The sequence below is a fragment of the Ranitomeya imitator genome, chromosome 3 (assembly GCF_032444005.1).
Source record: "Ranitomeya imitator isolate aRanImi1 chromosome 3, aRanImi1.pri, whole genome shotgun sequence".
Lineage (NCBI taxonomy): Eukaryota > Metazoa > Chordata > Amphibia > Anura > Dendrobatidae > Ranitomeya > Ranitomeya imitator.
In genome coordinates this window covers 419,646,679-419,667,296 of record NC_091284.1, presented here as the reverse complement: position 1 = coordinate 419,667,296, position 20,618 = coordinate 419,646,679, and the positions used below count along the sequence as shown (strand labels likewise).

General features: G+C 45.4%; 1 protein-coding gene across 2 annotated transcripts in view; it reads right to left on the bottom strand.

Moving 5' to 3' along the window:
• The window catches only part of MED13 (mediator complex subunit 13), a 154,180-nt gene that overhangs the window by 44,267 nt on the left and 89,295 nt on the right, over positions 1–20,618 (bottom strand). Inside the window, exons 11-18 of one of the 2 annotated variants that reach the window (XM_069757207.1) lie at positions 15,221–15,305; positions 13,235–13,356; positions 13,017–13,101; positions 12,523–12,716; positions 4,471–4,667; positions 3,315–4,234; positions 1,608–1,775; positions 428–651 (exon numbers count right to left, since the gene is read on the bottom strand). In XM_069757207.1, coding sequence (XP_069613308.1) covers positions 428–651; positions 1,608–1,775; positions 3,315–4,234; positions 4,471–4,667; positions 12,523–12,716; positions 13,017–13,101; positions 13,235–13,356; positions 15,221–15,305 — 1,995 coding nt within the window. The remainder of the gene's footprint in view (positions 1–427; positions 652–1,607; positions 1,776–3,314; positions 4,235–4,470; positions 4,668–12,522; positions 12,717–13,016; positions 13,102–13,234; positions 13,357–15,220; positions 15,306–20,618) is intronic. The other variant, XM_069757208.1, reaches the window with a different exon arrangement.

Below are 20,618 nucleotides of genomic sequence, written 5' to 3'. Positions count from 1 at the left end.
AACACCCATGGTCCTGTGTACCCCAATGAGGCGACAAAGTAAACACAAATACATTTAGCAGGCCAGTGCCATATGGGGCCCTATATTACCACACTATAAGGAACAGACAAGCCCGCCATATACATTAGATAGCGGTCAATGGTTCGGCGGATCGTTCGTATGGTGGCCATCTCAGTTGGCTCTCCATACAAGAGCGCTTGGTCAGCACAGTGTGTCTGTTCTCGCCAAGAGAGCTTATTTCTGGAAGAACAAAAGGATCAGTAGTTCAGAATCTGACATGTCGGATCTTTGATAATGAATTGTACAGACCGCCATACAGACTATCAGCCGAATCCACCGATTGCTAATGTGTATGGGGGGCTTTAAAAAATGAACTCACAATACTAAGCAATTTATAAAAGGAGTCAACTAGATGCAACAATCTTACCTCATACATAGCAGTAAGATCCTGAAAGAAACTCTTGGCTCCATTTAGAAGAGCCTCATTCTCTGGGCAGACCACAACATATGCAATGTCTCGTTGAGACCCATAAGGTTCTAGCATCAGCCTTTCCCAGTAAGGCAGAGCAAAGGGAGACAGCACCAAAAAGTCATAATCGTATCCAACCATAAATGTGGGGATTGGCAGTGGTTCTGGGGATTCATCTGTTCCTAGAGACGCACAAACACAAACATTTCAGTAAAAGCGGGTGTGGAAGTTCTGCTTAGACTGTAGGGTGCCAGTGTCTCAGCCGAGTCACTACATACTGTATGCATGCACCATCGCTAGCTACTGACTTCCATGCTATTTGGCTTATGATTGACTCACCGTGTGACGTGCAAGTTGCAATGTATAAAGGTGCCTTCACACTAAACGACGCTGCAGCGATCCAGACAACGATCCGGATCGCTGCAGCGTCGCTGTTTGGTCGCTGGAGAGCTGTCACACAGACAGCTCTCCAGCGACCAACGATGCCGGTAACCAGGGTAAACATCGGGTTACTAAGCGCAGGGCCGCGCTTAGTAACCCAATGTTTACCCTGGTTACCAGCGTAAAAGTAAAAAAAAAAAAAAGTACATACTTACCTTCCGCTGTCTGTCCCCCGGCGCTGTGCTTTCCTGCATTGTGTAAGCACAGCGGCCGGAAAGCAGAGCGGTGACGTCATCGCTGTGCTCTGCTTTCTGGCTGGCCGGCACTCACACTGCAGAGAAGCACAGCGAGGGACAGACAGCGGAAGGTAAGTATGTACTTTTTTTTTTTTTTTTTTTTAAACTTTTACGCTGGTAACCAGGGTAAACATCGGGTTATTAAGCGCGGCCCTGCGCTTAGTAACCCGATGTTTACCCTGGTTACCAGTGAAGACATCGCTGAATCGGCGTCACACACGCCGATTCAGCGATGTCTGCAGGGAGTCCAGCGACAAAATAAAGTTCTGGACTTTCTGCAGCGACCAACGATGTCACAGCAGGATCCAGATCGCTGCTGCCTGTCAAACTGAACGATATTGCTAGCCAGGACACTGCAACGTCACGGATCGCTAGCGATATCGTTCAGTGTGAAGGTACCTTTACTACAGACTATGCGGATTTTGTGTTGCGGCATTTCCAAAGATTAAAACTTGACTTACCATAAGAGCCACGGCCAGCCATTTTGTGAAACTGTTGCCAGGTTAAGGGCCCCTGAACGCCCCACGATCGTACAGTTCGCTTCTTTTGAACAGCATCTTGCAAGACAGGTTGCAGAGAAAGAAGCATCCGGAGGATGTCTTGGGAACATTGCTTGCTTGAGTCTACTGCTGCAAAGCAAAACATGGAGAAGATTGCTAATGAGCAACACTGCACTTATGCCTAGACCGGGCAGAATTTACACACAAAGGCAGCCCCATTCATTTAGATGGCTGCCCCTCAGATGCAGACAGCATATCATCAATGTCTGATCCGTGGGGGCTCTTTTCAGCTTCATGCAGGCAGTGCACTGTGTAGGAAGTGGAACATAACCCTGTATATGTCAATAGCATATGGTGATGTAGAAATCAAAGTTACAGCTTGCTACAGTGGAAGGGGGTCAAGAGTCTCTCCATGGTTTCTAATGAAAATCTTTCTGCTCCAGTGCTGCTAATCTGGTAGCCCAAGGCCTTTTGTCATGTGTCCTGGAGTGATATTACAAGTGATCGCATGTGACTGCTGCCATCCGTCGGATCACACAGTACTGTTCATGGTTTGGCATCAAATTCTCACATTTTTTTTTTCTTTATTTGGAGCTGTGAAAGTCTGGAGTCACATGCGGACATGTTTAGGACACAATCACCATGTACTCTAGACAGAAGACTGTAGTAAAACATTACAATTCACATTTTTTACAACTTTTTTTTTTTTATTATTAAAATCAGTCACTCCCAAAATGCATTTTAAATGGGCTATACAGTGCTTTAGGGAAAATAGACTCGAACAACCACACTAGCACTGTACCTGTTGTTGGTACAGTGCCTGAGAAAATAACTTCCCTTATTCATATGTAAATAGCTTTGCTACACCTTGGCATGGCCAAAATTTGGCATACCAGTACACCATCTCATTTGCATACTGGGCTCCCCCACACACTTCTGATTGACAGCACTACACTTCCACGTGCATTAGTGGTGCGAGGGTTGTCAGAAGGAGAAAATTTAATTTGAGGGGTTTATTTTTTTATTTTTTTTTTACTCCCTTTCTTCCAAGGGTCCTAACTTGTTAATTTTTTTCCATCAATGTAGCCATACGAGGGGTTGTGTTTTGCATGATACAATTTACATTACTATGCAATTACTAAAAAAGAGGAATGGCACCATATCACTATATAACGTACTGAAAAACAAAGAAAAAAAATCTAAGTATAGTAAAAATTGAAAGAAAAAAAAAAATACCCCCATCATTTTTTGGGGGTTTGCATTTACAGCATTCATTATTTGATACAAGAGATCCATACAATTCAGGTCAATAGGAGTACAACAATACCAAACTTGCGACCACCCATCTCAACCTCCCCCCCCCCCCCCAAAAAAAATGAAAAGAAAAAAAAAAAACACTTTTTTCTTACATTTTACTTCTTTCTGCTGTTTAATGCATTGTTAATAACAGACAGAGTGAGTTCAGCTGTCAGTGGAGAGGTGGCTGAAATTCCCTCACATAGAGAGCACCATCCAATAGTACAACTCCGGCCACCGTTGTTCCACTGACTGCAGCCGCAATTTGGGCAGTATAAATCACATGACATATTCCTTCAAACCTCCATGATGAACACTGGCCTAGACCCAAACTAGCAACATTGATAAAATACATCAAATTAAAACACTCACCATTTCTTTTAGACCAGCGATGTAAGCAAGAACTTCTGACAAGTGCTTCATCCACTTTACCTCCAGACATGTTATCCATAAACTGTCGGCCGTGCTCCAGTGCCAAGTAGCAATCATTACAGCAGTCTTGTTCTTCCACACGAGCCGCGTAATTCACAATGCTGGGTTTTTTTGCTGGCTCTTCATCCATAATTCCAAACGGAGAGAATAAATTAGTGCACTGGTCATGTAAAAGTAGTATTAATTCATCTGGCATTTTTTCAGTATCCTTTAGCACCCCACGACCAGCTCCTGCAGCTCGAAGGGCATCAAAGCGCTTTTCCACTTCCTTAGAACATTCTGTATGTCTGCCAATTATATCCAACTCATCCTCTAAAAACAAGCCAGAGTTGTTACCAAACTTGCGATTCATCACTGCACTGAAGCCACAGGTGCAGCGGTACTGCACTTCTTGGGTGGGGTCAGGAATATACACGCCGACGTCTGCGCCTTTAATGTTCATGTTGCACACACATATGCAGCAGCTGTCAAAATTGCAATCTTTGAAAAGATTCATTACGGATTCTGAAAGGATCAGGTTGACGTAGAGGCTGTGTGCCTCGGGTATCGATGGAACAGTTGCTGGTTCGACTGAGTTCAAGGGTCTGCATGTCGAGGGTGTAGAGGCTGGAGAGTACAAATCGGAGTTCTCATATTTGACAGATCCTTGAACACTGGCTGGACCTGCTCTTGGGGTACGAGGAGTTCTTGGCGTTCGTGGAGTGGGAGCTGAAAAGCGAGGTGTGGCAGGAGAAGGTAGAATGCCTGCTCCGCCATTACTTGGTGGGGCACTGTTTGACATTCCAAATGGCGTATGGGTTTGTGGTGTGTACGTCTGAACATATTCTTGGTCAATTGCACTGCTGACGCTAGAGATATTCCTAACAAAAAAGGAAAAATTAAATGTCAGTTCAGGAAAAAACCTGCCCCCCCACGAAATATAAAATCAAAGAAAATTGGCAAATAATCTTAAGAAACATACTATTGTTTTCCAGAATTTACATGCCTCCATGGTCACAAACTACTAACACTTCTTAGATGCAGAAGTGTGAGACACAAACATGAACAGCTTCTTGAAAAAAGTGTAAGTTAGATTGCCATACATAGGAGAACTTACCCGTCTTTGATAAAAGGCATTGAGGGTACTGGGGGGAGCAGGTCCAATTTCCCAACAGTCCAACTAGGACGGTAAATGCACTCATCTGACAATTTGATGGGTGGCAAAAACTGGCTGGGTAGAGTCTTCAAGGGAGCAAACATGGTACAACCCACCATTACTTGACAGGTTTCTGCTTTATATACGTATGAGAAATCCTGGGAAAAGTAAAAGCAATCTTCAGATTTAATTCTGTAAATTTCCTCAAGGCAGATGGAGAATCTGCATCATGGTCAATATTAACAGGAAAAGATAAAAAGCAAGTCAGTGAATCAAGGTGACCAAAGTAGGTGGCGCTGCCTAGCAATGGTACTGGTTCATAACCAAACATCATGGCTAATGCAATTCCAACCATGGTACCAAACTCTGAAAAGTATACATTCTAGAACTTTAAAAATTGTGAAAATAGAGGGATATTTTATACTCATCGTAAAATCTTTCTTGGAGCCTTCATTGGGGAACACAGGTAACCATGGATGTATGCTGCTGTCGGTAGCAGGCTGACACAAATGCAAAAAAAAAAAGCAGTACACACCCACTGACTGGCACAAAGCTCATCAGTTAGTAGTAAAGCAGTAGGAGAAGCAACAAAAACATAACTTTGTACAAGCCCAACAAAAGGCACGTAGGCCCAACCAGGGAGGTTGCAGTGTCCCAATTGAGGACGATAATGAGGCACCAGGTGAGAGACACCCTGAAGGAAGGTCTTTACCTGGGAATGAGAGGCCAGTTTGGACGTAAGGAAAAAGGTCATAGGAAGGATTTATTGTCTTTACTCCAACGAAAGAAGGCCTTCCAATATCTGTATGACAAGTGCGTGAGGACGCAAGCTTTCTCGCATTTCTCGTCTATGTCCTGAAGAGAAAATCCAGCCTCCCTCAAAACGGCGGCCCCACAGACATGCCAATAAATTCAGAGACAGAGAACTCTGGTGGAAGAGGGAGCCCTGTAAGAGTAGGCCTGGAAGCCTCCAGCGGACTTCCGCGAGCAGATTTACCAACTCCGCGTTCCAGGCCCTTCTGGGCCAATCCGAAGCTACCAGGATTACTGGAACCCCCTCCAACTTAATTTTTTTATGACTCAATCAGCAGGAGGAGGAAAAAGATACAGCAGCTGAAATTGAGACCAAGGAATGACCCAAGTGCCATAACCAAGTGTGGCTAGGGGGTCACAGTACCTGGCTACGAAACGAGGCATCTTGTGATTCATTTGAGACACCATCAGATCGACGTCCGGGGTGCCCCATCTTTGACAGATCTGGTCGAAGAAGGCGGTGTTGAGAGACCACTCGCCCGAGGTGAGACCCTGATGACTCAGTAAGGTTGGTGGCCCAATTATCCAACCCCGGAATGTGGTCTGCTGATATTGCTGGTGTATGGCGTTCTGCCCAAAGCAAAATCCTTGCTACTGCCACCATAACTGACTTGCTGAACATCCCACCATGGTGATTTATATACGCTATGGCATACTGAACGTGAACTGGATGACCCACAAGGTGATTCTGCCAGTGGAGAAGGGAGAGGTAAATTGCTCTGTTATCCAGCAAACTGATGACAAGAGCGGGCTCCTGAGGATTCCAGTGACCCAGAGCTGTGCTTAGAGAAAAACCACTCCCCCTCCAAGGAGACTGGCACCAGTGGTAATGACTTGCCAGCAGAGAGGAAGATACGATTTCCTGTGTAGAAAGGCAGGGAGGGTCCACCATGTCAGAGACTGACTCACCCAAAGGGGTAGCAGAATGGGACGGTCCAGGGAAGAGATGCTCTTGTCCCAAGATGAAAGGAGGGCCAGTTGAACAAGCATGGAACTGGGCAAAGGGTAGTTTCCATGGAAGCAATCATCTTCCTCAGTACGCTCATGCAGGGGATGTGGAAATGGCAGTCTCAGGGAGCGGATCCCCAGGTGTAGAGATGAGAATTTCTCCTCTGGAAGATCTTGGCGCGAGCGGTGTTTAACAGCATGACCTAGAACACCAGATGTCGAGACGGGATCAGGGAAGAATTTTACCTGTTGACTATCCAGCCGAGATGGGCAAGAGTGTCCAGAATGATCTGAAGACTCTGGCGACAATCTCAGGAGGACAGTCCCTTGATCAACAGATCGTCCAGGTAAGGGATGAGGAGTATCCCCTTGGACTGAAGAATGGACATGACAGTTGCCATAACCTTTGTAAACACATTGGGGGCAGAGGCCAGACTGAAGGGAAGGGCTGTGAACTGGTAGTGCTCCTCCTGAGCCGTGAACCAGAGAAATATCTGATGTGGGGCGCAAATAGGGATGTGCAAGTAAGCATGCTGAATGGCCATCTAGCACAGAAATTCATCGGGTTCCATAGAGGCAATTACTGAGCGTAGAGACTCCATCCGGAAGTGACGGACTCGACAGCTTAACCATTTGATATACAGAATCAGACGAAGGGAATCGTCCGTCTTTGGTACCACGAAGACATTGGAGTAAAACTCTGAAAAGCATTCGTGAGAGTGAACGGGTACGATAACCTCTGTTCAAAGGAAAATTTGATCTTGTAACCTGAGAATCTCTCTGAGCCAACAATCTCTCTGAGCCAGGCGTCGACCACCAACCACCATGATTCCCGGAAGAAAAGCTGGCCCCCACCTTGGGAGAATTGCCAGGTGGGTGTGATGTCATGTTGAGGAAAATCTGTTGGATCAGGACCCTAAGGGCTTTGAGGATTGACCTTTTGGATGTCAGTGAGGGGCTGGCTCAAAGGACTACTTACTGATGGGAGGCCCGGAGGAAGGACAAAAGGAACGAAACTTGAGAGAAGGGCTCCTGGTGAAGGGGCCTTTTGGCTTAGGAAGGGAAGTGCTCTTACCGCCAGTAGCGTTTAAAATTATCTGGTCCAACTTGGACCCAAAAAGCCTAGGACCCTGGAACAGAAGATTGGTAAGAGACTTCTTGGAATGTTAAACAGCATTCCAGGCCTTCAACTAAAGAAACTTCCGTATGGAAGGTAACCCAAGAAGAGCAACTGGAGACGTCATATAACGTCATCAGTTTATATTTGCCAGCGTGCGAAATTTGATCTGCTAGGTCAGCTAGCTCATCAGGAGAGGTGGCTTATAAAATATCTTTCGAAGGAGTTTTTCCCAGGCGGATACGGACTTGGCTACCCATTTGGAAGAGAAGACGTGACAGAGTGAGGCACCAACAACTTCAAAAGCTGACTTAACCAGGGATTCAATCTGTGTCAGTGGAGTCCTTAACGGAGGACCCGTCTGGCAGAGACAGAACTGTCTTGGAGGACAGCCGGGAAACCGAATGGACAAAGAATATCCAGTTGTTGCCCACCAGAGAAACGCCTTTCTAAAAGTTTGGTGAAGATTGCATGATATTGATACATGATACTGGCTGTCATTTACCCCCACCCAGGGCCAGCACCACCTTCTTTGACAACTTCACCACCTGGCTACTTCATTTCCTTTCTGCGGACATCCCCACTATCATCATGGGCGACTTCAACATCCCCATTGACATTTCCCTCTCAGCTGCCACTAAACTTCTATCTCTCACTTCCTCCTTCGGCCTCACTCAATGGTCTTCTGCAGCCACTCACAAAGATGGTCACACACTGGACCTCTCTGCTCCCTATCTAACCTCTCTAACTTACCTCTTTCTGACCACAATCTACTCACATTCTCTTCCCTCTCCACTCCTTGTCTACAATCCCCACCCCACAAACTTGCACACCCTCGCAGAAATCTTTAACACCTTGTTCTACACTCACTCTCTGAATCCCTCCTCCCTCTCACAGATATAAGTTCCCTACACAATGCGGATGACGTTGCCGGTCTATATAACACCACAATAGCTGTAGCTTTGGAATCTCTTGCCCCTATCACACATACCAAAGCTCGCTAAATCAACAGACAGCTCTGGCACACCAGCCTGACCAAAGAACTGAGGCGCGCTTCCAGGGCTGCTGAGCACAGATGGAAAAGTTCCCACTCCAACGAGCACTTCATCGCATTCAAACAGTCCCTCACTACTTTCAAGACCACACTCGCTACAGCAAAACAAACCTACTTCTCATCTCTCATATCCTCCCTGTCTCACAACCCTAAACAGTTAGTCAACACCTTCAATTCTCTCCTCCGTCCCCCAGCACCTCCTCCCTCCCCACTCATCTCAGCTGAAGACTTTGCCTCATTTTTCAAGCAGAAGATTGAGATCAGAGAGTTTTAGTTAACAACCCCCAGAGCCCTTCCTCCGAATTACCCAGCCCTCCACCTCCAAAACCAACTTCTCCACCATTACAGAAGATTGACTCTCCACTCTACTCAAGATCGCATCTCCCCACCTGTGTACTTGACCCCATCCCATTTCATCCCAAACCTCGCCACAGTCTTCATCCCAACCCTAACCCATCTCTTCAACCGATCACTAACAACTGGTGTTTTCACCTAAAGCTTTAAACATGCCTCAATCACACCTATCCTCAAAAAGCCCTCTCTTGACCCATCCTCTGTATCTAGCTATCACCCTACATCACTTCTCCCCTATGACTCAAAACTACTGGAACAACACGTCAATCTTGAACTGTCCTACCATCTATCTTCCTGCTCCCTCTTCGACACCTTACAATCAGGCTTCCGATCACACATCTCCACTGAAACTGCCTTAACTAAGAACACTAATGACCTATTAGCCGCCAAGAGCAAGAGACACTGCTCTATCCTCCTCCTACACGACCTGTCCTCTGCCTTTGACACAGTGGACCATTCCCTGTTGCTGCTGACCCTCTCATCCCTTGGCATCAGAGACTTGGCCCTATCCTGGATCTCGTCATACCTAACTGACCGAATATTCAGCGTCTCCCACTCACACACCACCTCCTCACCTCGCCCCCTATCTGTCTGAGTCCCGCAAGTTTCAGTTATAGGGCCCCTTGCTCTTCTCCATCTACACCTTTGGCCTGGGACAGCTCATAGAATTTTCAGTATCATCTCTATGCTGACAACACACAGATTTACATCTCTGGACCAGATATCACCACCCTACTAACCAGAATCCCTCAATGTCCGCCCGCTATTTCATCCTTCTCCGCTAGATTTCTAAAACTTAACAAGGACAAAACAGAATTAATAGTCTTTCCATCTCACGCGACACCCCGCACCCCCCCCCCCCCCCCATCGAACCTATCCATTACAGAAAAACGGCTGCCCACTCTCCTCAGTCCCACAAGCTCGCTGTCTTGGGGTAATCCTTGACACTGGTCTCTCCTTCAAACCACATATCCAAGCCCTTTCCATTTCCTGCCGCCTTCAACTCAAAAATATTTCACGGATCCGTACATTCCTAAACCAAGAATCTGCAAAAACCCTAGTCCATGCCCTCATCTCCCGCCTCGACTGCTGTAACCTCCTGCTCTGTGGCCTCCCCTCTAACACTCTCGCACCCCTCCAATCTATTCTAAACTCTGCTGCCCGACTAATCCACCTGTCCCCCCGCTATTCCCCGGCCTCTCCCCTCTGTCAATCCCTTCACTGGCTCCCCATTACCCAGAGACTCCAGAACAAAAGCCTAACTATGACATACAAAGCCATCCACAACCTGTCTCCTCCATACATCTGTGACCTCGTCTCCCGGTACTTACCTACACGCAATCTCCGATCCTCACAAGACCTCCTTCTCTACTCCCCTCTTATCTCCTCTTCCCACAATCGTATACAAGATTTCTCTCGCGCATCACCCTACTCTGGAACTCTCTACCACAACATATCAGACTCTCACCTACCATTGAAACCTTCAAAAAGAACATGAAGACCCACCTCTTCCGACAAGCCTACAACCTGCAGTAACCACCGATCGACCAAACCGCTGCATGACCAGCTCTACCCTCACCTACTGTATCCTCACCCATCCCTTGTAGATTGTGAGCACTCGCGGGCAGGGTCCTCTCTCCTCCTGTACCAGTTGTGACTTGTATTGTTCAAAATTATTGTACTTGTTTTTATTATGTATACCACTCCCCACTTGTAAAGCGCCATGGAATAAATGGCGCTATAATAATAAAGAATAATAATAATATTCTATGTGGTTGGAAAAGGTCTGGGAAGGACGTTTTACCCTCTTGAAAGAGAATGAGTGATCCTGGGGAGGGTAGGGAAGGACCGCATCCTCTAACATTAAGGGTCTAGTTAACAGCGAATATGAGACTGTCAACCATATCCTGTAGTTTGGAGTTCTGGTCCGTGTCGGGATCACAGTAACTGGGAATCTGAATCAAACCCCAAAGCCACCTCGGAAGAGGAGGTGTGGCATATCAAGGGCATCCTGGACTTAGTCCTTGATCTGCCCTTCTGAGGGTGGTGTTCAGGTGAATACAAATCACCGTGGGAGGAGTTCGGAGCACTGGTGGAGATGGACAAGTTTTATAAACGTTCTAGAACCTGGACTGACATCTTGGTCAGGTCAGAAATTGATTGCAACATAGCAACAAGCCAACTTCCAGGGGAGGGGGTGTGCTCTCGTCCCGGGTGGCGGGGGGCTCCAGTGAGGCAGGCATGAAAGAAGGGTTGCAAGTCTGGCAGAAGGGTGAGGACTAGCCTAAGGGCCACTTTTTACATAAGGCACAGGCGTAGTGGATTATAATTGGAGCAAGGCAGGCATGGGTCTCCCTGGGATTGGGCATAAGTGAGGGCCTTAGCGGTACTGTTGTGGACCTCAAAGCACTTGAAGGGATAAAGGATAGGGTCAGTCAAGGCAGAGACTACCAGAAGTAAGTGACGGTCCAGCTGTAGGTGCATGAACTGCTGTGTCCTCCAGATTCGTGGCTGTAAGCTGTAGAGAGCTGCGTGCAGGCTGTAGGCTGCGGCTGGAGCTGATGAGTGCTGGAGCTGGAGGAAGAAGCAGGGACTGGACGCTGCACAGATGAGCTGGCAGTTGTACAGGTCGGGTAGTGAACGTGTGAAGGTCCTGCCTGCTGATTGGCAGTCCCGTCGAGGACTGGCCTGGAGGAAGAGGCCCTGTGATAGGCCTAAAAGCGTGAGAATAACGCACGCTGATGGCGACGCGCATCGTGGGGAGTGGAGGCCCAAAGCCGGAGACTAAATTTTGAGAGCGGGTCAGGATAGAAATTGCAGTGCATCCGTGCCTGTATCTGGACCTGCACAGGGGGGTGGGGGCACCACGGGACACAACTTAAAAGCGAGTCCCAATCCTTCTTCACCCATGAGGATGAAGTCAGCATCCCCAGGGTGGATGGGGGTCACTGGGATATATCATCGTCCTCCCAGCACCGTCATGGATCCGGCCACTGCAGAAGACTGTGTCAACGCCTAAAAGGGGGAAGGCCTAAAACAACTGACCACGGTCTTCCTCCCAGTCTACTCCGAGGAGAGGGCTGTGGTGGGGAAAAGGGCTAGGACCGGCTGCTGGGAATCACCCTGAGGTGACAGGAGAATAGGTCCTGCCCTGCGGATCAGAGAGTGGACGATGTGGGTGACACCACGCTGTTCTCTCAGTTGCAAGAGTGCAAGGTGAGAAAATACACCCTGATGCCCTATAGAACAAAACTTGAAAGAAAAAGGGAAAAAAGATTAATAAAAAAAACAACAGGCTGACCTGAAAAGAAAAAAAGTCGGACCTGGGATCAGATCCAGGTCTACTAAGCTTAAACTGACAAGCTTTGTGCCAGTCGGTGGGTGTATACGGCCGAGGAGCTATTTTCCGTTTTTTTTTTTTTTTGCACAATGTCAGCCTTGTGGGAATAGCAGCAAACATCCATGGTTACCTGTGTCTCCCAATGAAGATATAAAGAAAAAACAACTCTAAAGTTTTCTGAACTTTGCCCAGTGACTTATCGAATGGCACAAAAACCTTAATTCACGCAAGGACAAAAGCATACAACCAACCAATCTAGATCGCGACTGGTCATAATCAGTGCTTGGCATAAACTTTAAGGAAAAAAGCACCAAGAGTACAAATGTATGACATGACACCAACTGTTGAGCAAAGTAAAACATACAAGTAAATGTTTAAAGAAATCACCTTAATTTCCGAATGTTTTGGGCTACAGAATCCTTCGTCAGGTTCTATTTTGAATGGTGTTCCATCAAAAGTTGTTCCTCCCGGCATAGTGTCAATGTTACCATAATCTTTGCTGTTCATGTTCATAGGCGAGAAGCCCAAGTGCTGCTCCAAGGATGGTGGCGTAGGGTACATTTTATGAAGATCAACTGAACCTGCAAAAAAAAAATAAAAATTTCATATAAAGCCCTTATGGCACAGCAGAGAGGGAAAGAGCATGAGAAGTGATCCACAACAATTCTTTTGGTCTTTCTCAGAATGCCAGAAAGCTACTGAACTTTCTGGCAATGGCACCAGTCACGGCAATCACAGAAACATCTTCTATCCAACACCTGATGCAAACCTTCATAGGAAGTGATTTGGGTTATAAATATATTATGATACAGCCGTTGTTTGCCTATAGTGAAACTTCAGAAGAAAACCCACAATTTGCATGTAAAGCTGAAAACACTTACTTATGCAGGACAAAGGGTCCAAATTTCCTGATTTTGACTCCTTGTTGGCCTTGTCATCATTGTTAAGAGTTCTTTTTGCTCCGGGCTATATTAAAAATCATTATATAAAGAACATTAAATTTAGATTTTGCAAGTTAAAATTTAATAGTATTAAAAAAATAGCATGAAAACATCAGATTACATAAAGAGTACTTGTTTATGCAAGAAGGAAATCATACCGCAAGCTCATCTTCATCAGAATTAAAAAGATTATCCAGATCAGTGTAGGAAACCACAAGGTCAGTTTCATGAAAGAGGCTGGTGGAGGCTGTGCGGGCATGAGCAGCTGATTTCTGAGCATCTGAAACAAAAGAATTTTTTTTTTCCTTTTTTTTAGAAAACATGATACTTATACTCTAGAGACCCCCCATCTAGCAATACACCACTGCACAGGTAGATACGTGTGCAGCACTTAACCAGCTTTAAACATCAAATCAAGTCACAGAAACAGATCTCGATATCTTGCCCCGATCCCAGGCTGCCCTTAGGTAAGCACAATACCTGACATAACCCATTTAACATTTAGTGAGGGAAAGTCTCAAATATATATACGATTCATAAAATTAGCAAGATAAACTCCCCAAATGTAAAATGTTATCACACACATATCTGAATAAAGTAACACTAAACGTAGAAACGAATGACACAAGCAGACAGGAGATTATCTTGCCCACAATGTTTCTTTTAGAAATATTTGAAAGAACACAGACTAATTTCCTGTCGATCTGTGACATTTTCAATTGTGGGATAGCTGAGGACACAGAGCATAAAGTGACTGTCAGCACAGAATAACTGCTCAAAGTACAGGCGCTCTGTGCATCATGGCGGGGGCCAATCATTTAACCCTTTCACAACGCAAGCCGAGCCCACATCTTTCCCAGCTGATGATGGTTGAAGTATTCAGCCATCATCTGCCTCTAACAGTCTGTTAACCTGTTACATGCCTGTCAATCTCTGACAGTGGCATTTAGCACAGGATGGCAGAGTAGCGTGTCATTCCACGAGGTCTTAAGCGCGCCTGTGACGTGACAGACGGGGGTCTGCTGAAGACATCCGTGCTCCTCATGACTATTCTCCTGTGAAGGACAGCGTTTGGCTGGTATTCATAACAGGCTTATTTTCGCTACTAATGCACTGCTATATATAGAACATCCGATCTCAGGTGCAAGTCCCATAAGGGGGACTAAAATGTGGAAGAGAAAAAAAAAATACAAAAAGTTGAAACCACCCTTCTTTTGCCCTCGTTAATAATAAACTAAATTAAAAAAAATAAGCATATTTTGTATCGCTGCGTTCATAAAAGTCCGTTCTGTGAAAATATAAAAGAAAATCAACCTGATCGGTAAATGGCATAATGAAAAAAATAAAGAATCGAAAGGCCAGGATTACAGGGCATTTTTTGGCCACTGCAACATTGCAATAAAAAGCAATAAGAGGTAATCAAAACATCGTATCTACCTCAAAATGGTATTCATAAAAACATCGCTCAGGGTGGAAAAAATTAAAATAAGCCCTCACACAGCCCGATATCTTGAAAATTGAAAACGGCAAGTCTTCGAATATGGTGATTTTTTTTTTAACATTCTTTTTACCACTTAAAGAAAAACTACGCGTGTTTGGTATCCGCGTACGCATACTGACCTGGAGAATCATACTACCAGATCAGTTTTACCATATAGGGAACATGGTAAATAAAAAACCCAAACAATAATTGAGGAATGCACTGTTTTTGCAATTTAAACACAATTGGATTTTTTTTCCCGCTTTCCAGTGCATACTGATTTTTTTCCTCACAAAACTATAATTCAAGCTACTCAGCTCCTCCTGCTCCATATAATGCTGCCTGCAGACTGGACTGCAATTTCATTGCGACAGGTTTTTAAATATTTTGTAGTACTACATACAGGGCATAAAGAGAGGTTCCTGCTGCAGTCTTACAGCCAGCCAGAAATGGGACAATGCAATGATGAGGAGGAAGACATAGCTAATCTCCTGGGATTAGGAAGATTTATTTATATTTTTCAGTTTTAATTGAAATTTAAGGCATAAAAAGAGGAAACGAGATTTAGGAAGAGATATCTAGTTTTTGTGCCTTTTCTATGTTTAGTGTTTCTTTATCTACAGTATACACATATGTGTGTAAATAACAGCTTTACATCTCTAACCTTGTTTAACTGAAGGGTTGAATAATGACATAGGGTCTTCACCTTCTTGGGATGAAACAGCAACATTGGACATTCCATCTTCTGCCTAAAAAAAAAAAGAAATTTATACATCATTATATGAAGCATTAGCAGAAGAGGTGTAGCACAATGCATAAATAGCACAGATTTACTCTATAACCAGCCTACCCAGCAGAAAATATGTGAAGGAAAACCACCGCACTAAAAAAAGCCCTAATTCAAAGATATTTTTATCTATTTATTGATTAGTACATATTAAAGTTGCATGAACCAAATGGGACAGATTGGCGACAAAATTAAAGACGTTTCGACCCGTCCCTGGTCAAAAGGTCGCAGAATAAAACTGCTGTAGAAAAGTAAACTATTGTGGTCCGTTGGTTTAGAATAAATGTCAGTAGATAAATTCCCATCTTTTTTTTAACCACTAGAATATCCAAAAAAAAGAAATCTTGGGGTTAAAGTAAATTTCAATTCTGTCCAGATGGAATTAAGTATAACAGCTTGTGACAGGGTGTCAACAGGACCATTGTATATGTAAATTGAGCAAGTAAATTGGATCCAGCTTAAAATACCACCCTGTCCTCCAGGAGCCTTCTTACAGCCAGCTCCACTGCAATTAGATCCTTCAGGTTAGAAGAACTAACTGTTCTCCCCTTAATCCCTGGACTACGACCTCCCTCATTTGCGCCCCCCATCCTGTAGTGCTAGTGTCTGTGGTGACCACCCAAGTTATACGATTTTCCCAGGTAACCCCCCTGGACAGATTATCCCGGTCTAACCACCACCTCAGAGAACGTACAGAAGGGGACAAGGTCACCAGTCCCTGCAGGTACCCCCTAAGGGCTCTATCTGGGATGCAGGAGGTTAGTGACCCCAACAAGGACATAGCTTTCCTAAAAGACAGTGAGATTGTTTGATGTGGTCATTAATTGGTACCAAAGGTTAATCAATTTATCAGGCGGCAGATGATACTCCTGCCTCTCAGAGTCCAGAATGAGCCCCAGAAACTGCTTCACCCTTAAGGGCTGTAGACGAGATGTTTTTTTATGTTCAGTAGCCACTCCAAGTGCTCTAGAGTGGCCATTATCCTCTCTACTTGAGCTGACCAATGATCCGCTGACCTGCCTACAATAAAAAAAAGTCGTCCAAGTAGGGAATAACAAAGACATTGGTTTAACGCAGGTGGGCAATGACCTTAGCTACCACCTTTGTAAAATCTTGACGGGCCACGGCAAGACCAAAACGGAAGAGCTCTAAATTGGAAATGTCTAACCAATCCCCCTATGACTACCGTCACTCTGAGGAACCGCTGATGAGATGAATATGCGTGAATAGGCACGTGAAAATACGCATCTTTTAGATCCAACACTACCTTTAAAAAAGTCTTTAAAGACTAGTTTTATTGCTGATCCAATAGATTCCATTTTGAAGGGGCGTACTGCCAAGAATCCATTTAGAGCTCTAAGGTTAATGATCGTCCTGAAAGAGCCATCCGGCTTCCGAATCAGAAAGAGAGGGTAGTAAAACCCCTCTTGCCCAGGAACCTCAACCAGGACTGCTTTATGCCATAGTTCCAGGACCTCAACCTCCAGGGCTCTCTGTTCCAAGGGGGATGACCAGGAAGGGGTTATCATCATGAACCTGTCCAGTGGGATAGAGGAAAACTAATTTCAGCCCTTATGATATCAGGCTACGAACCAAGTCACTATTAGTAACGTTTCACCACACCGGGTAGAAGGCCAATAGCCTACCCCCCACCTGGGCCAGAAGTCATCGGGGTTGTTTCTTACACTCTCGAGAGGAGCCCCCAAACATGAACCCCATACCTTTCCTTTTCCTCTTATCCCATTTGGCTCGGTCCCTAGAAGGTTTCCTACGATTAAACCTCCTCCTACTGAAGGGACGCCTGTAGGAAGAAGCCAACAGACTGGGGAAGTTTTTATCATCCCCTGCCTTTTCCAGAAGCTCATCCAGGACCGATCCAAAGATGTAATCCTCCACTCCACACATGGAATAGAACATAGTCTAGACCTGGCCTGATTATCCCTGGGCCAGCACTTCAGCCATAATGCTCTCCGAGTCACGTTTGAGAGGCCCATAGCTTTAGCAACCATCCTGACCGAGTCTACAGAGGCATCTAACAAGAACGCGGCGGCACCCTGAATCACTGGAAAGGGTTTTCGAATACAGGTCCTTCTCAAAAAATTAGCATATAGTGTTAAATTTCATTATTTACCATAATGTAATGATTACAATTAAACTTTCATATATTATAGATTCATTATCCACCAACTGAAATTTGTCAGGTCTTTTATTGTTTTAATACTGATGATTTTGGCATACAACTCCTGATAACCCAAAAAACCTGTCTCAATAAATTAGCATATCAAGAAAAGGTTCTCTAAACGACCTATTACCCTAATCTTCTGAATCAACTAATTAACTCTAAACACATGCAAAAGATACCTGAGGCTTTTATAAACTCCCTGCCTGGTTCATTACTCAAAACCCCCATCATGGGTAAGACTAGCGACCTGACAGATGTCAAGAAGGCCATCATTGACACCCTCAAGCAAGAGGGTAAGACCCAGAAAGAAATTTCTCAACAAATAGGCTGTTCCCAGAGTGCTGTATCAAGGCACCTCAATGGTAAGTCTGTTGGAAGGAAACAATGTGGCAGAAAACGCTGTACAACGAGAAGAGGAGACCGGACCCTGAGGAAGATTGTGGAGAAGGACCGATTCCAGACCTTGGGGAACCTGAGGAAGCAGTGGACTGAGTCTGGTGTGGAAACATCCAGAGCCACCGTGCACAGGCGTGTGCAGGAAATGGGCTACAGGTGCCGCATTCCCCAGGTAAAGCCACTTTTGAGCTACAGAGAAGCAGCACTGGACTGTTGCTAAGTGGTCCCAAGTACTTTTTTCTGATGAAAGCAAATTTTGCATGTCATTCGGAAATCAAGGTGCCAGAGTCTGGAGGAAGACTGGGGAGAAGGAAATGCCAAAATGCCTGAAGTCCAGTGTCAAGTACCCACAGTCAGTGATGGTGTGGGGTGCCATGTCAGCTGCTGGTGTTGGTCCACTGTGTTTCATCAAGGGCAGGGTCAATGCAGCTAGCTATCAGGAGATTTTGGAGCACTTCATGCTTCCATCGGCTGAAATGCTTTATGGAGATGAAGATTTCATTTTTCAGCACGACCTGGCACCTGCTCACAGTGCCAAAACCACTGGTAAATGGTTTACTGACCATGGTATTACTGTGCTCAATTGGCCTGCCAACTCTCCTGACCTGAACCCCATAGAGAATCTGTGGGATATTGTGAAGAGAAAGTTGAGAGACGCAAGACCCAACACTCTGGATGAGCTTAAGGCCGCTATTGAAGCATCCTGGGCCTCCATAACATCTCAGCAGTGTCACAGGCTGATTGCCTCCATGCCACGCCGCATTGAAGCAGTCATTTCTGCCAAAGGATTCCCGACCAAGTATTGAGTGCATAACTGAACATTATTATTTGTTGGTTTTTTTTTGTTTGTTATTAAAAAACACTTTTATTTGATTGGATGGGTGAAATATGCTAATTTATTGAGACAGGCTTTTTGGGTTATCAGGAGTTGTATGCCAAAATCATCAGTATTAAAACAATAAAAGACCTGACAAATTTCAGTTGGTGGATAATGAATCTATAATATATGAAAGTTTAATTGTAATCATTACATTATGGTAAATAATGAAATTTAACACTATATGCTAATTTTTTGAGAAGGACCTGTATTCTAAAACCCTTTCCAGTGATTCAGGGTGCCGCCGCGTTCTTGTTAGATGCCTCTGTAGACTCGGTCAGGATGGTTGCTAAAGCTATGGGCCTCTCAAACGTGACTCGGAGAGCATTATGGCTGAAGTGCTGGCCCAGGGATAATCAGGCCAGGTCTAGACTATGTTCTATTCCATGTGTGGAGTGGAGGATTACATCTTTGGATCGGTCCTGGATGAGCTTCTGGAAAAGTTGGTGGATAATGAATCTATAATATATGAAAGTTTAATTGTAATCATTACATTATGGTAAATAATGAAATTTAACACTATATGCTAATTTTTTGAGAAGGACCTGTAGATTCCTGTGAGGCTCTTTCTTTTTAATTGAGTCTCAAGCTGATCTAGTCAAATCATCATTGACCTGACCGTACATGTAGATGTCACTGCTGGCCTTAGTGCGCCTGCAGACATTTCCCATGCCCCCTTAAGAAACGTGTTCGCCTTCTTATCCAGATGGTCTTTTAGGGTCCTCAAATGGCAAAGAAATTTTTTTTATGCTTTCGCCACTGCCCCATCAAGTTTTGGGGCCTTATCCCAAGTTCTTGGTACTGGGTCCTCAAAGAGGTATCTCCTCTTTAACGCTGCTCCCTTCCACCACTTCATCTCTGGCCTCTTGCACTCCCTGCCCACCAGAGAATGGATCTTTTCGTTTAAGGGGAAGGACCTGCGCTTCCTTTGGCCTAGCTCCCCAAACATTATGTCCTGAACAGAAAGCTCAGGCTTAGACTCTACCATCCCCATAGTGCTTCTGCCAGCTTTCACCAATTTATCCACTCGGTCTATGGGGAAACAGAAGCAGCCAGAGTCATCTTCCGAAGAAGAGGATGCTGAAGGAGATGAACAGGAAGAGTCCTCATTTCCAATAAAGTTAATAGAGGAGTCTGAGTCCAGGAGCTGAGTCCACCGTCCTTTCCTCCTCCCCTTAGAACATTCTCCCTGGGACAGGCACATCATGGACTCCCATCACTTTCGCCCTAATATTTTACTTTAGGCTGCAGCGAAGTTAGGAGTCTCCTCAGCTACAGTCTGCTGCACAAAGGACTGACAATCTCTTCGGACAGGAGTTCGGCAAGGGGGACCTGCAAAGGGAACGTTCCTTGTGTCTTGACTTTCCTGTGCAATTCTTTCCCTAGTAGGATTAGGAGAAATAAGGGAAAGACTATATCACCGAGTAACGTAGTCGTCCACACCCCACCCCCAACGTAGCCCAACAGCCCCGGGTGCGCGACCATCGAGCCTGCCCAGGAGGCATCACCAGCCGAGCCATCGGACCACCCCGGTCAGGTCACACCGCACGCCCCCGGACGTTCCCATATGCGTCCGGCGGTGCCACGCAGGGAACCACGCAGCTACTGCAGGAGAATATTCACCTTCTTCCAGTGCAGACCTTACGGAGCTGGTAATCATCCCATACCCACCGTGGCGCTTCCAGGGACCCCAGCTGCCTGAACCAACCCGAAGATAAGTTTATCTTTACAAGTATGTCTGAAGGACCAAGGTTCTGATGAGTGGGAGAGGTGCCGCCCTTTTAGGTCTGTTAAGTTTCCAGTCCCTGAAGGGCGGATCC